At 40.7% G+C, this 23,243-nt stretch overlaps 1 protein-coding gene and 1 long non-coding RNA gene across 5 annotated transcripts in view; both read right to left on the bottom strand.

Moving 5' to 3' along the window:
* Positions 1-7,384: 7,384 nt before the first annotated feature.
* On the bottom strand, positions 7,385-9,193 carry LOC307013311. Its single transcript, XR_013800938.1, has 2 exons — positions 8,748-9,193; positions 7,385-7,811 (listed from the first exon to the last, which is right to left on the bottom strand). It is a non-coding gene; the product is annotated as an uncharacterized lncRNA (long non-coding RNA).
* Positions 9,194-13,288: 4,095 nt separating this feature from the next.
* The window catches only part of LOC307044372 (activating transcription factor 7-interacting protein 1-like), a 29,662-nt gene continuing 19,707 nt past the window's right edge, over positions 13,289-23,243 (bottom strand). For 3 of the 4 annotated variants that reach the window (XM_079689542.1, XM_079689540.1, XM_079689541.1), the window contains exons 2-14: positions 22,988-23,040; positions 21,585-22,094; positions 20,910-21,432; positions 20,387-20,565; positions 20,124-20,261; positions 19,937-20,008; positions 18,938-19,062; positions 17,632-17,693; positions 15,903-16,556; positions 15,212-15,313; positions 15,000-15,077; positions 14,751-14,815; positions 13,289-14,177 (exon numbers count right to left, since the gene is read on the bottom strand). In XM_079689542.1, the coding sequence (XP_079545668.1) occupies positions 13,719-14,177; positions 14,751-14,815; positions 15,000-15,077; positions 15,212-15,313; positions 15,903-16,556; positions 17,632-17,693; positions 18,938-19,062; positions 19,937-20,008; positions 20,124-20,261; positions 20,387-20,565; positions 20,910-21,432; positions 21,585-22,088 (2,961 nt within the window). In that variant the 5' untranslated portion in view covers positions 22,089-22,094; positions 22,988-23,040 and the 3' untranslated portion in view covers positions 13,289-13,718. The remainder of the gene's footprint in view (positions 14,178-14,750; positions 14,816-14,999; positions 15,078-15,211; positions 15,314-15,902; positions 16,557-17,631; positions 17,694-18,937; positions 19,063-19,936; positions 20,009-20,123; positions 20,262-20,386; positions 20,566-20,909; positions 21,433-21,584; positions 22,095-22,987; positions 23,041-23,243) is intronic. The other variant, XM_079689543.1, reaches the window with a different exon arrangement.

Raw genomic sequence — 23,243 nt, 5'->3', positions numbered from 1 at the left:
CCCACTGTAACATGTTTATTCCAATTAACTCTTTCAGGAAACCATTTTCTTCTATAAATTTAAATACCTACATTTTTCAAGCACCACATATTTCACACACTATAAAAGAACGTCTCCATATTTTCTCCATCACTTTAAATCTCACTGTTATTTAGAACCGTAGTAACTTTTGTGACTGGACATATCTGCAATGTCGCCACTATCTGCTGGGGAATCTTGTTCATAGAGTTTGTACGTACAAAGCTGTACTTGTGGGTTAGTAGCCTGTGTCTAACAATCATTTTCAATAATTGTGCTCAGGTCACCGATCGGTTGTTCATAGCTTAACAGGGGGTGTTTCTGGTACGGACTAAAACATGGATCCAGTGTATTTAGAGATTCCCCTAATCTGTAAATCCCCATCACTTACATATCCCAATCACTTAAACCCATCTCATCATTTGATACAAGAACTGCATATAAGGGGGTGAATCATCTTGATTATAACCACCTCTTGTTTGGGACCGAGTATTTCTAACTCCTCCTCTTGTTGCTCAGCTGATCTTTGTGCTCTGGGGATAAGTGAAAGTCTCTGAAACCCAGCTAGAGTCTTGTTAGTGATGTGGGCATTCTCTATGAGTGAACTAATGGATCCATGTCTTACATAATATTGTACTCCCCATCCAACCAACAAGGTGCCTAGTGTAATGAGCACAATCAACAATGCTATTCTGCCTCTTATCCCTAGGGGACCCCACAATTGGTTTGGCTTTGTTCTCATCATCTCTATTTTATCCCTGGTTGTGTCCGTTACAGAATTTAAATAATGAGTACAAAAATAACATAACAAATTGGACTCTTTTTACAGATGTAAAACAAAAAATAGGTTTTCACATTAATGTACAATCTATAAAAATCTATAGACAATTTGTCTTTTGAGCTGTTTCTATCTTTATCTTATTTCTATTTATTGATTTGTTCCAGCTCTGCCAAATCAGTCCTAACTCCCAATAATGTTCTGGAAGTTGCCAGTGAAGGGTGACAATGTGTGAGGTGGTGTCAATTTGCTCCTTTTTCTTTACCTTTAAACCGGAGCGCGTTTGAAGTTCGTTACAACTTTTCACGCTTCCGTCCACCGGAGATCACCCAGTGTCTTTTGTGAACTTTCACCCTCACCCAATCACCTGGCCGAACAGGAGTCTCTTCTGGTGTCTCGTCTGGTATCTCTGTAGTTTTCCTAGCCTGCTGTGTAGACAAAACTTGCATAATATTACTCAGAGTTCTGACATATTCATCCACTTCTATTTGTCTAATATCTAAAACTGGACCACTCCCTCCTTGGAGAAGGCCCGAGCTTCGGCATACCTCTTGTTGACTACATGTTATTATTTATTAACTACAACGTCACTGAAATCAACATATCTGTATAATCATGACACTCCCTCCTTTGAGCCTAAAATGCTCAATTAATATTGCAATGATTACCGTATTATGAACAGGACATGTAAAACCCATAACGTTGCATTAAATAAATATAACTTCTCCGTGTACCCACAAGGGGTACAAAAATATCGTATGATTTATGGTTTTCTGATGGTATAAATGCATATTCACTAAAAAAAAAAATCAGCAATTAGCACTTCTAATAGTTTACTTGTTTCAATAATGGCTTTTGTAATGGTATTATGCATCATCGTTGCTGCGAAAAACAATACCCCTGGTGTCGCTAATGCGTCTCAATAATTCTAGGATTAGAGGATTGGTTGACACTGCTGAACTAACATATGATAAAATAATATTTCTCCAAACTGGAGGGAAAATATGAACTATTCTCACAGAGAGTAACCTGCATGAAGGGCTGGTGCCCCTCACTCAAATGAGATATTGCCTTACGCACAACACTATAAATCAGTAAAGTTACTCAAGAATAAATAAATAAAGACTGATTCTTGAAACTGTTGTAAAAACCCTACAACTTCTTCATCCAAGCTCTCAATCAGTGTTATGTTATTTAATCTGCAGCTCACGCCTTAAAACAGATACTTCAGACTTATTATAAAATTGTGTTTATGAGAAAAATGTAATCTGACTCCATAAATCAAATAATTGTTTGATTAAAAACTGCACTTCTGGCTAACAATAAATGAAGTTCCCCTTTAAACACAGCCCCGGTCTTCTGACGGGGTCCATCTATGTACTGGCTGGAAAATGTTGGGCCAGTCTCCGTCGCTCCGTCACTGTTCTCCCGCTAACAGTCACTCTCTAGTTCAGCTGGGTTCTTGTTGACTTCTTCACTGGTTTGAGACAAGCGACCCTCTGTTCATAGCAATGTTTACAGGTCCATACCAAGAGGGTTGTCCGGCTTTGATCCATGTCCTCTGTCTTTTACTTGAAACTGTTAAAGCATCGGATCTGATTTTTACCCTTTCCTTGATATCTGCAGTTGAGCCTGGCCCTGCGTCTAGTCTCAACTTAGTTTGTTTTGGTGACATGTTCTCTAATTATTTATGAACTTATCAAAGATGAAGCACTAATCTTCTGACTAGCACCTTCGTTGCTGTTCGTCCGAACTTTAACTTTTTTTTTTTTCTTGCTCAAGGTTTTATTATTTTTATAGATTTTTTTTTTTTTAAGTTTAAGGTAAAATATTAATAAAGTTAATTAATATATAAAAAATATGCAAAATTAAAATATGAAATGTTAAAATAAAGTTGTACCGTGTATGGTTTTGACTTTGAAATATGAATTTGGTTCAAATTCACAATGTTATGGTGTTTCCGCTATTTGGGTAATAATTCTGTACTACCACCAGAGTGCGCTATTTTAAATTCCAGCTTAATCCACTAGGGAATAGCTGTTTCAAAACTGACTCGTTTTTAACAAGGAGAAACTTAGTTTCCTCAAAAATATCTTTAAAATAGGAATTTACACTATGGTTAAACAACACAGCACATAACCGCCAAAACACATTTGCAAAGAAGAATATTCACAAAACCGCCAATACACATTTACCAGGAGAAGTACTTCCAATAGTTCTAACTCTAACAAGAAGTATGATGTTCTTTAGAAGATGGAATGCCTAGCCTCAGTGTGTTAAAGCAAACAGAGTACTTCAATTAGCATTTCATGAAATGGTGACTGCCGTGTGGCTCACCGTGAACATGAGGTCAAGACAAGATGGCAACTGGTTTTCCAACCTTTGACCTGAAGAACAAAGGGATTTGAGAAAACACCTGGAGTTGAAATTGGTGAGGTGATATTTTGTCTAGTAAATTCAACACACAACACTGTAGTTTAAAATAACATTTCTATTTAGTTTACAATGATAAATGGGCCTCATACCCTTACGTCATAGCCCTCTACCCATGTACGTAAATGTTTTGACTTTAAGAGCCAGTATGGTCATCTCTTCTGTTTAAACACGCTATTTATGGGACAAATAGGAGGCTAAGCAAACACAATCAGAAGAATATCGTCTATCTAACGCACGAATGTCGCACTTCCTGCCGTAATCCACAACGCAATGTCTTGAAAAACAGAAATAGAGTAACCACTGAAAGCTTCAAACTCCTCAGGCCTTTTCCTTGAAAAAGGACTTTTTTAAAACAGCCTCACACTGTTGTTATACAAAACACTCACTCCAATAACCTTAGCTTCAAACTTTGGCTGTGTCTTTGCCTCAAGCAGTCCCGACTGCTTAATGGCCTAAAACCATTCACGTAAAACGTAAAACGCAACAAAAGACACATATAGTGATTGGCCTCTAGCCGACATGTAATAACAGACAAACGAATAGCATGCAGGGTTAAATAGAAAAAAAAGAAATTGAACTCACCCTGCCTGTAACAAAGCAACGCCACGTTGGATACCAATGTTTATCAATTTAGGCTTGTTTTAACTTAAATTGCACAGCTATTTTCAGGATCCGCTGGCCGCCGTCAAACACACAGAACTAACATTGTCCTACATTAACTATTGAAGAATTCGATATAACAGGTTTCTCCTTACCTAGTTGATTTGAGCTCTCTGTGTGTTGAACGGATGCCAGCGGGTCCAGCAAGCAGCCTGCTGTAGTCTCTCCCGGTTTTGCGAGCTCCTGGCTGGCTCGCCAATTGTTAAATATGTTCTTTATTCTCGCGTCCAGGAGAGAAGCTTTAAAATGAGACTAAATGGAGTCTCTGAAAAGATTCAAATGGGATACTTTAATTAAAAAAGGCGCGGTAGTGTTACAGACAGAATATTGTTCCGGCAGAAAACAGCTGTGATCTGGCTCTCCTGAGCAAGAAGAGAAGAGACCGGATCTCTCCTCCGGCGCTGTTATATATCCTCTGCTGGCTCCTCCCCGCCAGCCGGCTCGCCTCGTCTCCAATGTCCGTTGTTGCATTTAAACAGAGGATAGGTTCTTTTCACATTCAATATATGCTTAACACGCCGTTTCTCCTCATATTCTCTTTCATCACTTTTCATTTAACACATTCTAAACGCTGTAATCAATACTCTAAACAATACTTCTCGGCTCGTTTGGTTTCCGGTCATTCCGGATGTTGTCACATGCTACTCTCGTCTGTAAACAATAATGTATTCAAATAAACTGTACCTTCATTTAATATTCAGCATGGTAATATCTCGACATCTATAGTTGTAGTGTTAAATCAGTAGGCTTCGGTTTGCACCACTCCATATCATTTCGCTACTCAATTCACCTCTTTAGGAAATCGTATATTAGCCACATGCTAAATGCTAACCGTAGATGAAGGATTTTCAGAATAAAAGCTTAACTGCTTGTGCACAAGAATTTCTGGTTTTTCAGTATAAAAGAGCGTTTAAACTGACGGTATGTTTAAGCTACATTATACCATCAAAACATTGATTTTAATTTCTAACACTTTGCAGCCCGGACATTTCCCCCAAAACACATTTAGACGCTATCGCAACACAGAAGTACCTGTCAAATCCGATCATTTTTAAGACCTTCTAAATCATATTTAAGACCTCTCTTATTTTTTTGGTCATATTTAAGACCTTTCTAAGGCCTTAAATTCAGATGATCAAATGTAAGACTTTTTAAGACCCCGCGGGAATCCTGCAGACACCCCTGCAGGGGTTGGGTTTTCAGCATGTCAACTCTTTCACCTGTGGGGAAATTGCAAGATTGGCTCCAGATCGCCCTTTTTATTTACTACAGTTCAATTTGGATTGAGACAGGGAAATAAACTAAACCTCACGCATGGCGTTTCACTGTCAAGGGGAGCGTGTATGTAATAGGCGCTTTCACACCGCAGTACTTTTCCCACAAAGGTTCATGAGAACTTAGTTCATCAGAACTCTTTAGTTCTGATCGTGTTCATCAGAACTCTTTAGTTCTGATGAACTAAGTACAGATCTCGTTCACACCGGAATATGTCCCTGAGGGTGGATTAGGCCAGAGCCCTAGAGAGAAAGAGTTACGACACTCTTTGATGTCGCCGCCAGCCGGTCACGTGGTTTATGTATGCCGGGATAGTTCAAAACGCACTTCCGGGGCAATGCTTCTCTATGGGAAAAACAGCACGAACATGGTCAAAATAGTCATAGATTAAACCAACGCTGTTATTTTTTAAAGATTGCTTTCATATTTAAATGATGTGGTTACACTTTGTATGGATTGGCACTATTTCCAAGTTTCGTTATTTAACGATATGTTGAGGGGAAAGTGTGGTAGCACAAGCAGGCTATGTTGATGTCGCTGCCAGGGCAGTCACGTCCGTAGTATAGTTGCGCTGCGCTGTCATGTTCTTCTATGGGACAGACATGTAACGATCAACTATCTAAAAATAGTTCTGTTAATTAAACGCACAAGGGGTTCTTGAATGAAATATTATAAAAGGTAAACAGAAATAATAAACGGATAATCTGCTCTTCCCACAAAATAGTCCCCACGGAAATGTATTAACTAAATTCTATATGCACACATAATAAACAAAGACAGGTTTTCTGCGTTATTCAAATGTATTCAAAGTTTTTCGAGACAAACAAAACAAACAAAACCCAACAAAAAGTGCACTCGCGATACATTGAAATTGCCTTTACCGCCTAATCCAGGCAATAGTGTAGTTCATTGATACAAAAAAAAGGCTGTTGCTCCTGCGCCGGTCGGCGGCAAAAACAGAAATGTTTGTAGGCCTTTTTAGGCTATAATCCACAAAAAAGGAAAACACGATGATCGGCATGGCACAAAGGAGCGATCTCACAATAGAGGTTTCTCAATACTCAAATTTCCTCTCCTCGACTCCTTTCCTCGACTCCTATCCTCGATACTTAGTCCCACCCACAGGAGATGCGAGCGGAGGACTGAGGAGGGAAACCGAGGAGAGAGGAGGGGAAGCAGCAGGCGTTTAGAGAAATGAGAACTCCTCTCCTTTGAGCGGTAATTTTAAAGAGACGTCCATCGATGATGACAGGAGGCACAGCAGCACTCTGATGGACAGATGTGTTCATGACGACTTATATATATTTACTTTTAATGCATTGACAGTGCGGTATAATGAGACAATAACAGGCTACAGATGCGGACGTATACACACACACATATATTTATATAAATATATACAATTTCAGAATCAAACAAATATGAGAGCACTCTCATAATAACGTAACAAAATCAGAGACTGGATATCCCCCCAACCCCCCCCCCCCCCCCTCTCTCTCTCTCTCTCTGGTCGCTGAAATGGGGAATAGAAATTACGGGCCAAAAGTTGTATTTACAAGTATTTAAAGTAAGCATAGGATACCAAACCAACTGAGACCCGTCTGTCCGCCGCATCTACGGACTGTACAACACACACACCTACACACTGTACCACACACACCTACACACTGTACCACAAACACCTACAGCTCCTAAAGCATAATCAGGCTACAGCCGTTGTGTATTTTATTATGTGAAGCACTAAATGGTCTTAGAAAGATATCGACTCTTTGTTTGTAGTTATCTACTAAACTAAAGCAAATACAGAGAGTAGGCCTGTTATACTGAGTGATATATATTTTACACACTGCTCTGCTTTCTGCATGGACCTCACAGCTGTTCTCACTGTAAACATCGTGTCGCGATGAAAGCAGTTACTACAATAATATCCAGGGGATGCATGCAGAGCTGTCATTGGCTGAGATAAGTCCGGCCGTGCGTCACGCCTCCACCGTTCCCGGAAATGCATCCGTGGAGTAGCCGTGCAATGTTGTGAATCGAGTGGCCTGTGTTCGTCGTCCATAACATACGCCTGCCCATACCATAACCCCGCCACCACCATAGGCCATTCGATTCACAACATTACCCTAACCCTAACCCTAACCCTAATCCTAACCCTCACACCAGATACTGACTAGTTTTCGGACCCCCCCAGACCCCCCCAATAAAGCAAAAATGCACGTTTCAGAGTGGCCTTTTATTGTTGCCAGCCTAAGGCACACCTGTGCAATAATCATGCTGTCTAATCAGCATCTTGATATGCCACACCTGTGAGGTGGGATGGATTATCTCGGCAAAGGAGAAGTGCTCACTATCACAGATTTTTTCAGATTTGTGAACAATATTTGAGAGAAATGGTTATTTTGTGTATGTAGAAAATGTTTTAGATCTTTGAGTTCACCTCATGAAAAATGGGAGCAAAAACAAAAGTGTTGCGTTTATATTTTTGTTCAGTGTATTTACAAAAAAGGGTTAGGGTAAGCAACTATTTACAAAAAAAAAACATCTGTTTCGGGGCCTGAAGATCGGTCCCAAGGGCAGATGGAAACCATTCCAGACAGGACTGGTGATGGCCACAACAACATTCCTGGAGGTCCAGCATAACCTGTTGAGACAAGGGCACAAATTTGTTCTCACAAGCCGCTTCACTCAAGATTGCCTGGAAAACACATTTTTGTCCATTCGTCTGAGGAACTCTGTCCCAACACCTGTAGAGTTCCAATATGCACTGCGCGCTGTCACCTCCGCCAGCAGCAGCAGCAACAGCCATGGCTGACATATGAGGCTGAATAAAAAAGTGCTTATTATTTTTTTTTAAGTGTTTATTTTGTTAAAAATAAACATTTTGGATGCATGAACATGTTTTAGGCTCATCCTTCATTCACTGCTGTAGAGTAGCCTGTTCAGTATGCTATTATTTTTTGAAGACTGAATAATACCTTTGAAGAACAATCATTAAACTAGTGTGTATATTACAATACAAAGGAATCTATCCTTGCATACCATCAAGCATTAAAAAGTAGCGCTAGGCTAGTTGTACAGTACAGATGAGTTAACACGGAACAGTACAAAAAAAAACGAAGTACATTAAACATGTCACATAATGAAATGTTAGTATATATCCCAAAATGCAATGAAATATTAAATGAAATATTTATCACAAACGCCACCTCATTTCTACTAGTGCTAGCAGTTAAGACATATCATACAGAAAAAGCCGACTAAGGATGGCTGACACGGTCAGGTTCAGCAGATAAAAAACAATAAAAACACCTGATCAATCTAAATCCTGCTTGTTAGTTACCCAGCATCATATAAGCTGCTAGCGATTCATTACTGAAATCTTACCTTCAAAGCTGACGAAGTCGCGCTAGCTAACTAGCAGGTAATGCTAGCAAAATTGGTTGTAAAAACCAAGATAAAATATAGATAATTACGCTGTGCATATACAAATGAACACCAGTTATAAGCATCATAAAGGGCCTCTGAGACAATATAGACAGTTGACAATTCAAAAGAGTTCGATATTTCAGCAACTTACCTCTGGAACTAATCGACGCGCCGTAAGTCGCTTTGGATAAAAGCGTCAGCTAAATGCAATGTAATGTAATGTAATGTAATGTAAGTGAATGAGGTCCAACGCCCAAATGACAATATTTGGAACTATTTCGATGTCCATACCCCGCCAATTTTTACAACGGAGGTCTATGGGAGTGCCGTAACTCTTATCTCTCTATAGAGGTTTCTCAATACTCAAATTTACCCTCCTCGACTCCTCTCCTCGAGACTTGGTGCCGCCCACAGGAGATGCGAGCGGAGGACTGAGGAGGGGAACCGAGGAGAGAGGAGTGGAAGCAGCAGGCGGTTAGAGAAATGAGAACTCCTCTCCTCTGAGCGGTCATTTTAAAGAGACGTCCATTAATGATGACAGGAGGCACAGCAGCACTCTGATGGACAGATGTGTTCATGACGACTTATATATATTTACTTTTAATGCATTGACAGTGCGGTATAATAAGACAATAACAGGCTACAGATGCGGACGTATACACACATACATATTTATATAAATATATACAATTTCAGAATCAAACAAGTATGAGAGCACTCTCATAATAACGTAACAAAATCAGAGACTGGATATCCCCCCAACCCCCCCCCCCCCCCCTCTCTCTCTCTCTGGTTGCTCAAATGGGGAATTGAAATTACGGGCCAAAAGTTGTACAAGTATTAAAAGTAAGCATAGGACACCAAACCAACTGAGACCCGTCTGTCCGCCGCATCTACGCACTGTACAACACACACATACACACTGTACCACAAACACACCTACACACACCTACTGCTCCTAAAGCATAATCAGGCTACAGCCGTTGTGTATTTTATTATGTGAAGCACTAAATGGTCTTAGAAAAATATTGACTCTTTGTTTGTAGATATCTACTAAACTACAGCATACAAATACAGAAAGTAATGTAGGACTGTTATACTGAGTGATATATATTTTACACACTGCTTTGCTTTCTGCACGGACCTCACAGCTGTTCTCACTGTAAACATCGCGTTGCGATGTAAGCAGACAGTTGCTAAAATAATATCCAAGGGATGCATTCAGAGCTATCATTGGCTGAGATAAGTCCGGCCGTGCGTCACGCCTCCACCGTTCCCGGAAATGCATCCGTGGAGGAGCCGTGGAGGATGCATCAGTGTCTCCTCGGTTAGAGCTCCTCCAGAGAGCCTCCTCGATGCTCGACGCTCGGTCCTCGAAGTGCATTTAGAGAAATGAGATGTCCTTCAAAATTCCGCGCTGCAATTCATTTCCGGGTCACTACCGGAGGACTGAGGAGTCGTGGAGTCGAGGAGGGGAAATTTGAGTATTGAGAAACCTCTTATGACTCTGGATTAGGCAAATGAAGCCGCTGACGTCACTTCTTCTTCTTCTTCTGCTTTGGGTTTACTGGCAGGCCGCAAACCACTTCACGGCGTATACTGCCGCCCAAAATCCCCGGCCCGAAGTCCCCGGAGTTGGGGACTGGCTTCAGTAGAAGCTGCTGGGTTATGGCTAGAAAGGATCCGTCTAGTGTAAATATGACGTCACGTTCTCGTTGTAACTCTCGTTTTAATCGGAGCGGCTCGGAAACACATCTACAGCAGTAACATGATGCAACATACACATTAATGCAGCAGCAATATTAATAGAGAAACATCAGACATAATAGTAAAACACTGCAAGGGAACATTTTATTGCACCAGGAGCTATCTTGGGACTTTTACTGCGACAACGTTGACTTGCCTGTGAATAAAAAATAAACCATAGTGTTGGTGATCTACAGTGTTGTCATTCTTCTTTGAACACCAGCAAGACCGCTTTTCAACAATCACACATGTCAATCACACATGTCATTGACATAATTAATAGATAGTTTAGCTTCTCACCATCATTTGCTGTGGCCAACTGATGTTAACGATCCTAACTGAAAGGCTGCCTGCCAAACGTAAACATTCAGCCACGTGACATTCAGCCGAACTCTCGCGAGAGTTTTACACAAGACGGATCCTTTCTAGCCATAACCAAGCTGCTGGGACTCCAAGCAGCTTCTAATGAAGCCTTCCGAGTAAATCTCCAGAACGCCGACACCTCCTCATCTCCACCGCTTTATTTTGTGTTGCCATAAGTTAGTCTCTCTGCGTTTCTGCGCTGGGCTAATGCTAATGCTAATAATGCTAATGCGAGGATAATAAAATGGTGGCTTCACAACACTTTTTTTGAGTTTTACGGGGCGTGGTTTGCAATCCACCCGGCCAATCAGAAATATAGCTCTTTTCTCACAAGAGAGCCGCATGAGAGTCCCTGCTCTCTAGCAGGGACGGAAAAGGGGGGGAAAAGGTTCTCATGAATTAATTTTAGTTCCGGCTCTTTTTGGTGTGAACGCGACATTTCGGAACTATATCGGAACTAAGGTGGGAAAAGTACTCCGGTGTGAACACGGCTATTGCAAATACTGACTTGAGCCCCACCACTGTTTGGGTTATCCCTACTACACAACAAAAATACTCTGGAGCCGCAACTGCCGACCCGTATTGCGCATGCGCAGATCCAGTCCAGGTCCAGTAGAAATGATAAAAAAGTAAAAGTCTGCTGCTTATTGTTCTTCTAGGCCAAAATATTGTCAAAGAGTATATGAGAGTGAGAGTGTGTTAATTAATATATTTGGCAGTTTGGAGTAAGTCTGTAGGTTTGTCTGTGTGTGTGTCTTTCATGTATAGGCCTCTCACGATAAATAATTTTGTTGGATACATTTTCCCGGAAATTATTGCGATAAACGATAATATTGTTGGCACTGTTGTATGACCATTTTAGACCACTGACATAATGATAATATATAATAATAATTCAAGTACATCCTTTCAAACTGCTAGTCACATCCTCATGTAAATGGCAATTTATCGAGTTCATTTTTATTTATCGTACTATAAGTCCATTAATTGCTTATGGCAAACAATAAAAGGCACACAATAAAACAGTGGAAACAAACATGTGTTTGACTTTCATTAGTGAATGAAACTGTTTACCCTTTATAGTCTGTGTCCAATATTGTGTATTTGTATATATTGTATATATATGCTAAGGTCCCGCTGCTGACACGATAGCAGTCATTTCGTGCGCATATGTGTAATTAAACCCATGATATCAAAATCTCAGTCCAGCCAGGTACCCAAAGTTGGCAACCCTGACAAAACACCATTTAATTTCGGGTTAAAATGTGTTGTAACTGCGTTACTGAGCATTGTAACGGGTAATATATTACCCACATTTCATTAGTAATGCGTTACATTACTTCGTTACAGCAAAAAGTTAGATATTACTGTAACTCTGTTACTTTTGTAACGCGTACCAACACTGGTTACAATACGTAACCCTCTGTTTTATTGGATTTGCATAACCGTTGAGTAGCAGTAAAGCACTTCTGTGTTGAAAACTCTGTTTTACAATTGGCTTGGAACTTCAAAAGGGCAGGTGCTCAAGTCCCTTTTGGAGTCTATCTGTAAATAATAAAAATAACAAACGTATCTTTTAGAATTAAGGTAGAAGTAAGATTTCTGCCGTTACTAAAACATGTGACATTTCTACTTTGCATATGTGTCAGTTTTGTGGTTGGTTACCAGAAGCTCCAGTTTTAAGCCACATTTTTGCGAGTTATCAGATATACAAGCTTAGCATACGATAGCTTTAAGCTCACAGCAATCATGAGATTTAATTGGTCAGTTTATAATTCAATGTAATTTTTATCTTAAAAGTATTGTTATTATAGCCTACCAATTTAATATAATTACAAAACATTAAACAAATATTAATAAAATATTATTATTTTGTGTTTTATTTGAACCTGCTAAATAATTAGATCTAGAATAAAACAACTGAAAGGCACATTTATGAGATCAGTTGTACCAGTAGTAGTAGATCAGAATTAGAGTAGGTTGCATTTGTTGGCAAATAAAATTCTTAAATACTAAAATTGAGGCAATGTGGAAACAGACCACTGTGGAGGAAATGCAGGATGTAAACACAACTCCTGAATACTGTTGTCTTCCCCTGAAAATGTGACAACTTATCTTATGAGAACTTATGTGATCCTTTGAGAGACAGAGGATATATGTACAGACATTAAAAATGAAGATACTAATGGGAAAGAAGATCACAGTATTGACGAGAAAGCCCTTTTATGAACACCTTTGAGTCAGAAACCATTAGTAGTCAGTTTTCTTACTCAGTCAAGGAGCAGATCTGAGACTTTACAAACTAGCCAACATATAATAAATATGTTTCCACTGAGCAGCCGTGAGATGGTTTAGAATCAGCCCAATTATCTGCATCACAATGCATTGGGAATACAAATACTTTTAATCATTTGGATATGTAAATGTCAACAAATTACTTTTGTTCACCAACATATCTGTATCCTGTTACCAGAGTGCCAATTTCTCTGCATTCAATGTGGTAGATTGGTATTGTTATTGGCGATAGAGCTATGAACCTCAAAACAGATAATGGGATTCGTCATTAAATTAATAAGCCAAGACTTTAATAAAACATTTTATTGTGTTTTTCAAAGTCTGGTTGCCAGACAAAACTTAAAAAAATGATCATTCAGTTTCTACCGCACATGTATACAGTTCTGTGCAATTTACAAGGATAATCCTTTCACCTCTTCTCAACTCAAGCAGAAGACATCCGGATCAGAGTAACAGGGGATAACAACATAAATATCTGACCCGGTGGAGAGGTAAAGTAATTCAATTATATACAACAGTAACATAAAATACAATTCATACATGAACCAAACAAAACCAACAGTTTGCTGCTTCAATCCTCAAACTCAGTCAGAAGTCCCATTGTTATGTAGAGAAGTATTTACAGATACTGTAAGAGTTCCACGCACATTATTTGAGTTCTTAACACAAAATGACGTTAAGGAAGTCATAAAGACATTTTTTTCCATTCCTTCACTGTTCAGCCAGAGTTGGAATTGATGACATTTGTGCACTGAGGTTCACAGAAGGAGCCGAAGCGCCCGCAAATGTCTTTGGCTCGAACAGCGAAATGATACGTGGAGCCGGACTGGAACTGGGTCAGCGTACAGGCCATGGGCAGCGGGAGGGCCTTCACCTCCCCAATCTTCTTCCAGTGCTGCTGCGCTGTACCACTGTTGGAGTTGTCTTGATGGAAGGCATAGAGGTGATAGCTGTCCACAGCCGCACAGGTCCGATCCGTTTCCGACACACACCAGGACAGCACTATGCCGGTCTGGCTGGGCACCAGCTTCAGCTGAGGCTGCTGCGGAGGAGAGGAGCGCTCCGCCTCGGGGGGTAAGCGTGCCAGTGCAGGTGCAGCGGGGAGCGGGGGCAGCACCACAATAGAGCCCCGTGTCGGCGTAGTAGTGGTTACAGCGCGGGATTTCAGAGGAGAGTCCTAAAAAAGACAAAACTAGTGTCATGAGTTGTTCCTTGAGCAAAATGGGCTAAATATGATAATGTTGGCTAAAAATGTAACAATACAATGGAGAGTGCAATATGGTTTCAGGCAACAGCTTATAATTGCACTAAACTACATTAATTATGTTTGATTCGACTGTACTATAGTTTAATTTGTACATATTACATGAGATACATACATTGACCCAATCTGGCGGTTTCATTACTTTATATTCATGTAATAAATAACCAAAGTCAATCAAATTGTTATCTGCATGAGAAACATAAATGGTTTTAATAATCATCCGTTTATAGGGATCAATCTGACCCAGATAGACGTGATCTGAGGTTTCAGCTGAGAAAAATAATTTCTCAACTACTTAACAGCTGGCAACAAAGCTTTTATACTGCAAGATCAACTGGTAGCCTTACTAGGCAGCCTTTAAGGATAGGATCCACAGATGTATCAATACGTTTTAATTTATATGCAATTAACAATATACAGAACAAAACGTATAAGCTACAAAACACATTTGTGCAAAATGTGTAATGTGCAGATATAGATCCTCACCAGTGGGGGGCGATGGTGGACCGTCAGCTGAGGATTGCTCTGCGGGGACGATCTCGCTCCTGCACCTGAGGACAGAGTTTACAGATGTAAAACGCATAGTATTTATGTGTGTAAATAAATGTAATTATATTTCTTAAAAATCATAATGGTGCCCCATAGAGAGGAGGAAGCACTGGTTTATGGTATCACATGTATGTACAAAGTGATCCTTTCATGTCTTGATTATATGATATAATAATGGGGTCTTACTGGAAGGGGTGCTGAGGACGGGATTCGGACGCTGGGTGGGTGAGGGAGCTGCAGCTGTGGCGTTCTTCACTCCGGTCACTGGACAACAAGGAGAACAACGTAATTAAATTACATTAATAACTAAAGCCTGCTTTTCGGAACAGTGCGTGTTAAGGTATACCGATCCTAAAATAAAAATCTATTTTGTTTATGGGGGTTAAGAGGTGACTGACCTTGTACATCATCATCGTCCTCAGTGAGGTCGATGACGGAGCCTTTTGGTCGCGAACTTGGAGCAGCTGCTTTGGACGGAGTAAAAACGGTAGCCTGGTTGTCTGAAATCAAATAAAAGGGATAAATGTTGAGACCCAAAAATCGACAAAGAACTTTACTAATACTAAATACTTTACTGATACTTTGCCAGGATAAAGACAATGGATCAGGCAACACAAGTTACTGTTGAGATGACAAGGTAACAATACACATACATGTCTGGTAACCCTTTAGAATAACCAAAGGGTTTATTGCTAGTCAATCAAACTTTGAATAACAGTAATAGATCAAATGGTAATATTACTAATTATTAGGGCTATGATTTACCGTTACAAACATTATAACATTGTATAAAGTATATTAAGTATTTGTTAGTAACGAAAATATTTGTAAACCTTTGAGAAATCACTTGTAAAACATCTTAAAACAGATAACACAGATATTTGGACCAGATATTTGTTACACTTTGTTAATGGTTAATAATTGTAAGTATTATAGAGACATCACTTTGATGGCTAATGTCAAGTTGCATCGTTTTTGGGACTGGCCTAATGGCTTGACAGCCTGAGTTTTACAAGTTGCAGATTGCCGCAGAGACACAATATACACTTTTGAAAGACAACAGCCTTTTTAATCAAAGTGCCACCCTACCTGTCTTTGATGTGAGGGACGTCCCTTGTGGCGGTCCTGGAGCGGTGGATCCTGTAGCAGCGGGCCCAGAAGCTGCCGGTGAAGAGGCTGAAGACATGGCTCCCGCTACAGACACAGACTGAGCCGGGGCCCTGGCTGTGGTCACAGATACCCCTGCATTGGGTGTGGTTATTCCCCCAGCACCACCCTGGAACACAGCCCGGGCGATAGAGATCTGGGTGGGGGACACCATGCCAGTGGAGGCCTGGAATGAGGGGACGGTAGCGACAGTGGGACCAGAGGCCGAGGAAGTGGTAATAGCGGAAGCAGGCTTGAGTATAAAAGTGGTGGTGGTAGTCGTGGTTTTGGCCTTGCTGTGGGACGTGGCTGCAGACAGAGAGGAGACAGGGATGTTGACGAGCATTCCTCCCTGGCCGTTGGTCATTGATAAAGGCAGCTGGATGAGGAGCGGCTGGCCCGCTGCCATCATGCTGCTCCCGCTGGGCGTCTTCAGCAGCGTGCCGGTGGAACTCTGGGTGGTGATGCCACCGGTCAGGGTGGAGCCAGCATTAGAGGTGGTGGTGATCAGCTGGAGGATGGGAGCCTGTGAAACCATGGCAGTGGAGGTGGGCGTATGGATCAGACCTGTGGTGGAAGCAAGCAGGAATGGATTTGCTGTAAATAGGAAAAAGTAAAAGTTTTTTGGAAAGTCAAATGAAGTGAAACTGAGGATTTCAAATGAACTGTATTTTGTGCTTATAGGCTGTAAACAAATCTTACGATATATGGACACGACCTTGAATGTTTGCTGACCTTGATATTGCTCGTTGTGTTTAAATGCATTCCATTTGACATAAAAATAAGATTTATAAGAGAAAAATATACATCCAAATATTCTTAAGAAATGTTATCTTTAAGGTTTACATGCATTATTATGCCATGTATACCAGTGACATTGTCAAAAAATTAGGAAAATATATTTTTCTCTATTCTTTTTAAGTTATTGTGACAGGCCTGCTCCTTTTTACTAAAGCCACACGAGGACGATAACGCAAACGGACCGCAATCGTAATCAAAAAAGTCTTCCGTCCACACGCAGCAGGAAATTATCGTATAGGCATAAACACGGAGCCGTTTGCCCCCCCAGAGCGGTTCGTTTGCAGATCTACCCATCTTGGGACCCGTTATCTGCGTTTCCATGTCGGCCATGTGTGGCTGAACCGTCTATCTGATAGTGAACTGTAGCAGATACGACCGTTATCGTCCTCGTGTGGCCGGGGCTTAAGAGTCAACTTAAGGGTGCAGTAACCAGAAATGGATCAGTTATCAAAAATATCCATACATTTTTTATTGTGAGCAGCACGCATTGAAGTGAAGACCTATCCTGGCATCTCATGGACAAAAGACAGGTACGCATCCACTGCCGTCAAATTCAAATTACAAGCTGACAGGACACTTAAAGAATGAGTCTGTAAATGTTCCATTACTATTATTGTCAATAAATCCCAGACCAAAACCAACAATGAGTTTGTCAATTCTTTCTCACTTTCTAAGCCTGTATGTGGCACTCAGCTCCGTACGACGTTTTCACACCAACTTTGAATGAATTTGCTCGTAAGTCTTTAAAGCAGATGGGCAGCGTAGGTCAAATTGATTCAGCGACCGTGTTAATGTTGATGAAGGCACATGTGCACTGTGTTTGGCGACAAAGGCAATACAACATCAAGTATAAAAAAGATCTGCTACTCACCACCTGTTGAGGGCGAAGTAGTTGTTTGGATCTGCTTGAGCTCCATGGAGGTACGAACTGGCCTGTTTAGAAAGATCACTCATGCTTAGAGCTATTTACAAAAGGACAATGGACTGAATGTGGCATTGTGCTGACATGTATTTTTATTACATACTTTAATTACATTAAAGAACGTTGACAGAATGAACTAATTATCTTGCAACATATACTCGAAAAAAATCCGCTTTTTTCTTAACTCGCAGTACTTCATTGATAACGTTTTGAATGTCTCGCCACTGGTAATAAGTCAGTATGGGGAACCGACGGTCGACGTACATCCTCATCGCCCTCCTTAGATTCACAGGCAATGCGTCCTTGCCATTTGAACCTATATAATTGACCTTCAAGAGCCAGTCACAGTAGATTTCATATGTGACTAGATAGCGGAAAATATAGGATGCGTAGCGGTCATGTCTGGGTTTCCCTGAGCTTCTCTGGCAGTAGTGGTACAGCACGGACTCCATGTGGGGCGTGATTGAGCGGAGTTCAATGTCTGCCGTGCATTTTCCTTCACTTAATTCCGCCAGTTCATTTGCCATATCGACATTATTTGATGTATCTTTATTGTCATGTTTCTCCTCTGTTTCCTGTTCTTCTTTCTCCTTCTTGATAGACAGAACAGGTAGCTCTCCACCAGAGGGCGCCACTTCCTCTCTGGGCCCCTCAGGCTGCAGCTCTACTTTCTGCTGGAGCACGCTGTTGGGAGGAGAGGTGCAGTTTTAACTACACTCTGCACGGCCTGAGGAAACGCTTAGGCTTCACATTGTAGAACGTCACAAGACTCAGGACCTGGACCCAGGTGGGGTTACTGTGCAGGTGCAACACACAGACTGTCATGTGTGTTTGTTTATTCCAAAACAAGTCTTAAGAACTATTTGGAAGAGTTTTATAAAGCTGATCCAGACAAACCGAACAAGGGGCATGGAATCTTGGTTTCCAAAACGGTATTTGGAAGATATCTTTATTCTGTATCTGTGATTACAGATAGCAACCCCGGACAATATCATCTATACATGCTGTGAACGTCTCCATGTGTAGTACTGGCTTCAGTCCGGTATTGTCACGTTCATACAAAGACCAAATGATATTCACTGACAAAAACCAAACAGCAAGTATTGCTGTATGATTCAAATATAGCATGTTTAATGCATTTATGTTGAGAATGTTAATAAATGTTTTGATTTGAAATATTTAGTCAGAGGTTGAAATGGTCTGGCAATACCAAATAAATCCCAGACAAGGACATGGAGGTCATGCAGACACTTACCGTTGAGTTTGAGAGCTGTTTGCAACAGTCACAGTCTTGGCAGCAGCAGCAGCAGTAGCAGCAGCAGCAGAAGCGGCAGCAGCAGATACAGCAACAGATACAGCAGCAGATACAGCAGCTAGCGCCTGTGGAAATCAGACAGTGTTAGATATATATCAGAAACAAACACTGGAATACTAGGTGTGTAGCAGGGTTTCCGCTAGGATTTTGTCTTGACGGTCAAATGTCTGGAAATAATTTATTATACCAGACAAATTTGAAACTTACCGGTCATGTTTCAATAATAATAATAAGAATTGTGTAGCAGAGTTTCCGTTAGCAGGTAATTACCGGACATTACCGGACATGACCGGATATGCTGATGTTTAAAACTCAGTTAATGGGGCTCTTTTTTATATTGCTTCAGTTTATAATCGTAACAGATCGAAAAATTCAGATTCATTCTTCAATAAATGATTCCACAAACAACAAACAACATAATTATTACATTCAAACAAACTACTTGTAGTAGATGAAGTATATTATTCAAAAGTTTACATTAACTTTGAATAATAACACGGGAGAAACGGATCCTCTCTTTTCCCCTCTCTCTCCCTCCCTCTCTCCAGACAGCCCTCTCATGCAGCTCGCTAAACAGTGGGCGGGGCTTCAGGTGATCATGCAGAGCTGTGTGTCTCCGTCAGACTCAGCAGCTGATCTCTCTCTCTCGCGTCCGGTTATACTTCACTCGCGTTTATGTCCATATCGATCAGATCCAGCTCTCCTGATCGGCCTTCATAGAGAGCACCGATCAAACTATTAAGAGTCAATATCGGCCGATAATGGTCGGCGGCCAATCGATCGGAGCATCCCTAATTATTACCGGACATTTTGACCGGCAGGTTTTGAATTTACCGGTTTTTAATCAATTTTACCAGCTAAAAAACGGTAATTACCGGCTAACGGAAACCCTGGTGTGTAGGAGTGTTTAGCGTGCAACAAAAGAAAAATATGTCTTACCTCCTGTTTCCTTTTGTTCTCTGACGCCTGATTGGCCTCACCAAACTTTTTCGTTAGTCGGTTTATCTTGGCCTAAACAAACAGTAGAGAGGAAGGCACTTAACTACATAGCACTAACCAGCAAAAGAGCATCTTACACTACTGTGTTTAAATGTAGGTTTACTTAACAATGTTACAGTCTACTTACTTGGAGTGTGTTAATGGCGGTCTGGTGTTTAGTGGCACAGTCAATCTTGTCGACTCTTTCCTTCAGCTCATGGAAATGTTTATCGTAAAGGCTCTGCTCCAAGGCCTTCAACCGCTCTTCTACGAGATGCTGCACAATCTGGAAAACAATATTAGAGGAAGGGGTTAAAAGGCACAATTAAGTAAAGATGTATCCATTGGTTTCCAAGGAAAGTTCACTTAGACTGAAGAGAAAACATGATGTTTGTCAGGGTAGGTGCAAACCTTTTCAAGTTTATCGTGACTGCCAGCCTTTGTAGTGAATTTTAATTCCAGTTGTGCCTCCAACTCCTCACGCTCCACTTTGGGTCTCTTCCCCTCACGTTTCACGGCTTCTACATCATTTTGAGATCCCTCTGATAAAGTGCGCTTCAGTCCGGAGGTGGAGCCCTTTTCCTCTTGCACTTTGGGAAATAAAGGAAAAAGAGATCTGTTATTCTATGTGAGCTTTTAATTTCCCTAAATACTTTATATTGATTTGCTTTAAGGATGTCTCAGTCACCCATATGCAAAACTTATTTCTAAAACAACACGAACATATATCCAGGCTTCGGATTGTAGACAAAACATATTTAACAGAAAGCCTTTCCATTGCTTTACATTCCAAGTCTACAATGGTACAAGGTCTGCATTTATACAATATTAAATGACATGTCTAATATAACTGCTTGTGGTTCATACCCTGTATCAATGTAGAGAAACTATCTTGAAGCTATCAGGAAGATTGTTGCAATTCACTCTCTCATACCTGTATTAGATGGTGGAGTGGAAGATGGTCGAGAAGTTTTTTTGGTTTTTCCAACATCAGCTTTTTCCTTTTTGGTCTCTACTTTCATTATATCCACATCCATCTTTTCCTCATTCATTGATCCTTTCTTAGCAGCATCCTTTTCACCCTTTACATTTTTCCCATTCTCTTTTTTCCCATTCTCCTTATCAACCTTTCCTTTTTTCCCATCCTCCTTTTCAATCTTTACTTTTTTCCCATCATCCTTTTTGACATCCTTCTCTTGTTTTATATTGTTGGAAGAGGAAGCTGGTTGAGATGAGGAAGGAGGAGTATTTGGGGAATCAGAAGTGGTAGTTTTGGGGCAAGAAGGCTTTTCAACCTTCGTTTTGGTTGTGGGCGCCTCAGTGTCCTTGGCCTTTGTAGTGTCTGTATCCATTGGTTCTGCGCAGTTAGATCCTGGAGGGGGCAAACATGGAGCCAAACCTTCAACCGAATCCTTTTGCAAATCCTTAGCGGGGTCCTTTGTTGTAGTTTTGTCATCCTGGCGAAGAACAAAATAAAACATTGGTTACTTACTTAGAAGGTTTTTGGATTCTCTATCTATCCACACCTCAACATTAACGTAGGTTGTCTGAAAAAAATCTTGAATAAATCCCTATGAGACAATGTCGGGGAAAAAACGTAAGCATTTACCTCTTCCTTTTCCAGGGCCGGTGTCACCTCAGATTCTTTTTCCTTGTTTTCCTTAGATTCTGCTGAGGATACTGGAACGGATTCCTTTGATGAGGACAAAGACGAACCTTTCTTGGGCTTTTCCTCCTCAATCTTTTTGAGTTCTAAGTTCAAGGAGTGGAATGGAGATGTGGAAGGACTACAAGTCTCATCCTTAGCCTTTGAACTTTGTGAAGAGGAAGGGGAAGGAGACAGATTTAGGGAAAGGAAAGTAGACGGAGAAGCAGGGGATGCAACTTGAGGGGAGCCTGAGTCCGAGGCGTTGCTTGGCTCTTTGGACCCTGCTTTTTGTCCATCCTCCTTGTGCGTGCCATTCATTAGAGGTGGCGAAGCAGTTTCGGACATCCCCGCAGCTGCTGTCAACAAAGTGCTGTGAAGGGTCTCCAGTTGCTGTCGGTCACTGATCTTCATAGTTTTCCTAGCACGGAATATCTTCTTCTTCTCCTCGGTCACAACAAGTTCCATTGCTGCCTGTGGAGTGAAAGGAGAGATTAAACCCCTATTGCTAGCTGCAATAGGAAGCAGCATAGTGTCTATCGCTTATGAAGCTGCCCTGGACTTAACGCACTGCATAGGGGAGAAATGGCTGCGGAGCTTCAGAGCAAACACTAGAGGTCTCTGTGGAGCCCTTTGGCTTTATTGTTTGTTCTTTTCTAGAAGGTTCTCCTGTCACCAAGATATGATTCCAAAACTGGTCTGTTCCCGACAGTCTGTTTCTTTACTAAAATGTGACACATTTAGACAGCACCTTCCTGTGTGAACACCTTTTGGTATATCTGTGCTATGGGGGGGTGCAGTTAAGGTGCAGGTCACTAAGCAAGAAAGGCTTTTTAATGTAAGTGATTAAAGCTTTAACTGATCTCTTCAATTCATTTTTTCTTAATTTCTTTTGATTAACCGGTTGATTTCATGTTTACCTAAGCCCCTGATTCAGAGACTAGAAATTACATTGAAGTTAAAAGCAGCAACCCAAATCTGCCTCCCATCCCCCCACGTTCCTATTGGTTCAATCTTCAGCCAATCGGAACAGGCGTTTAGAGGCTGTGTCGGCAGCAGTTAAGAGGTTATGCAAATTCAGGAGGATTTTCCGTACATATATTTGAATGTTTCTCACATTGTAGTGTTGAGGCTAGTTGTGAGATTGTATACATGTTTATTCAATATATATTCATCTCATATGCAAATATGAATGTGATGATTAAAATTAGATTTTATGAGAGTCAGACAAAATGATGATGAATATGTGTGCTCCGGGAGAAAATGAAAAGTTAAAAAGACAATTTACACTGAGTAGTGAAATGGAGTTGCTGTGATATAAAAAACAAGGCAGCAGAAATTATTGAAATAATCTGTCAGTAACTCACCTTCAACCCGAAAGGTTCTTGCTCTTGGGTTTACCACCAAATTCTTCGAAAACCTGAAAGAAAAAAAGAGAGATTTTTTTAGTACAGTTTATGTACCGTAACTATTCAAAATAGGAAATGTAACTGAGCCCTTAAAAGACTTCAAAAAAGGAGATGAATGTATTTGAGGGTTACTTTACATTTCAGCAAACCTCACTGTTTTATTTATTTAGAATGAACTGACCACCCATCTAGTCACAAAAGACAAGTATATATC

The sequence above is a fragment of the Notothenia rossii genome (genome assembly GCF_949606895.1).
Source record: "Notothenia rossii genome assembly, chromosome: 1".
Taxonomy (NCBI): domain Eukaryota; kingdom Metazoa; phylum Chordata; class Actinopteri; order Perciformes; family Nototheniidae; genus Notothenia; species Notothenia rossii.
The sequence above is the reverse complement of the archived record's forward strand: the minus strand, read 5'-3'. Positions and strand labels throughout refer to the sequence as shown.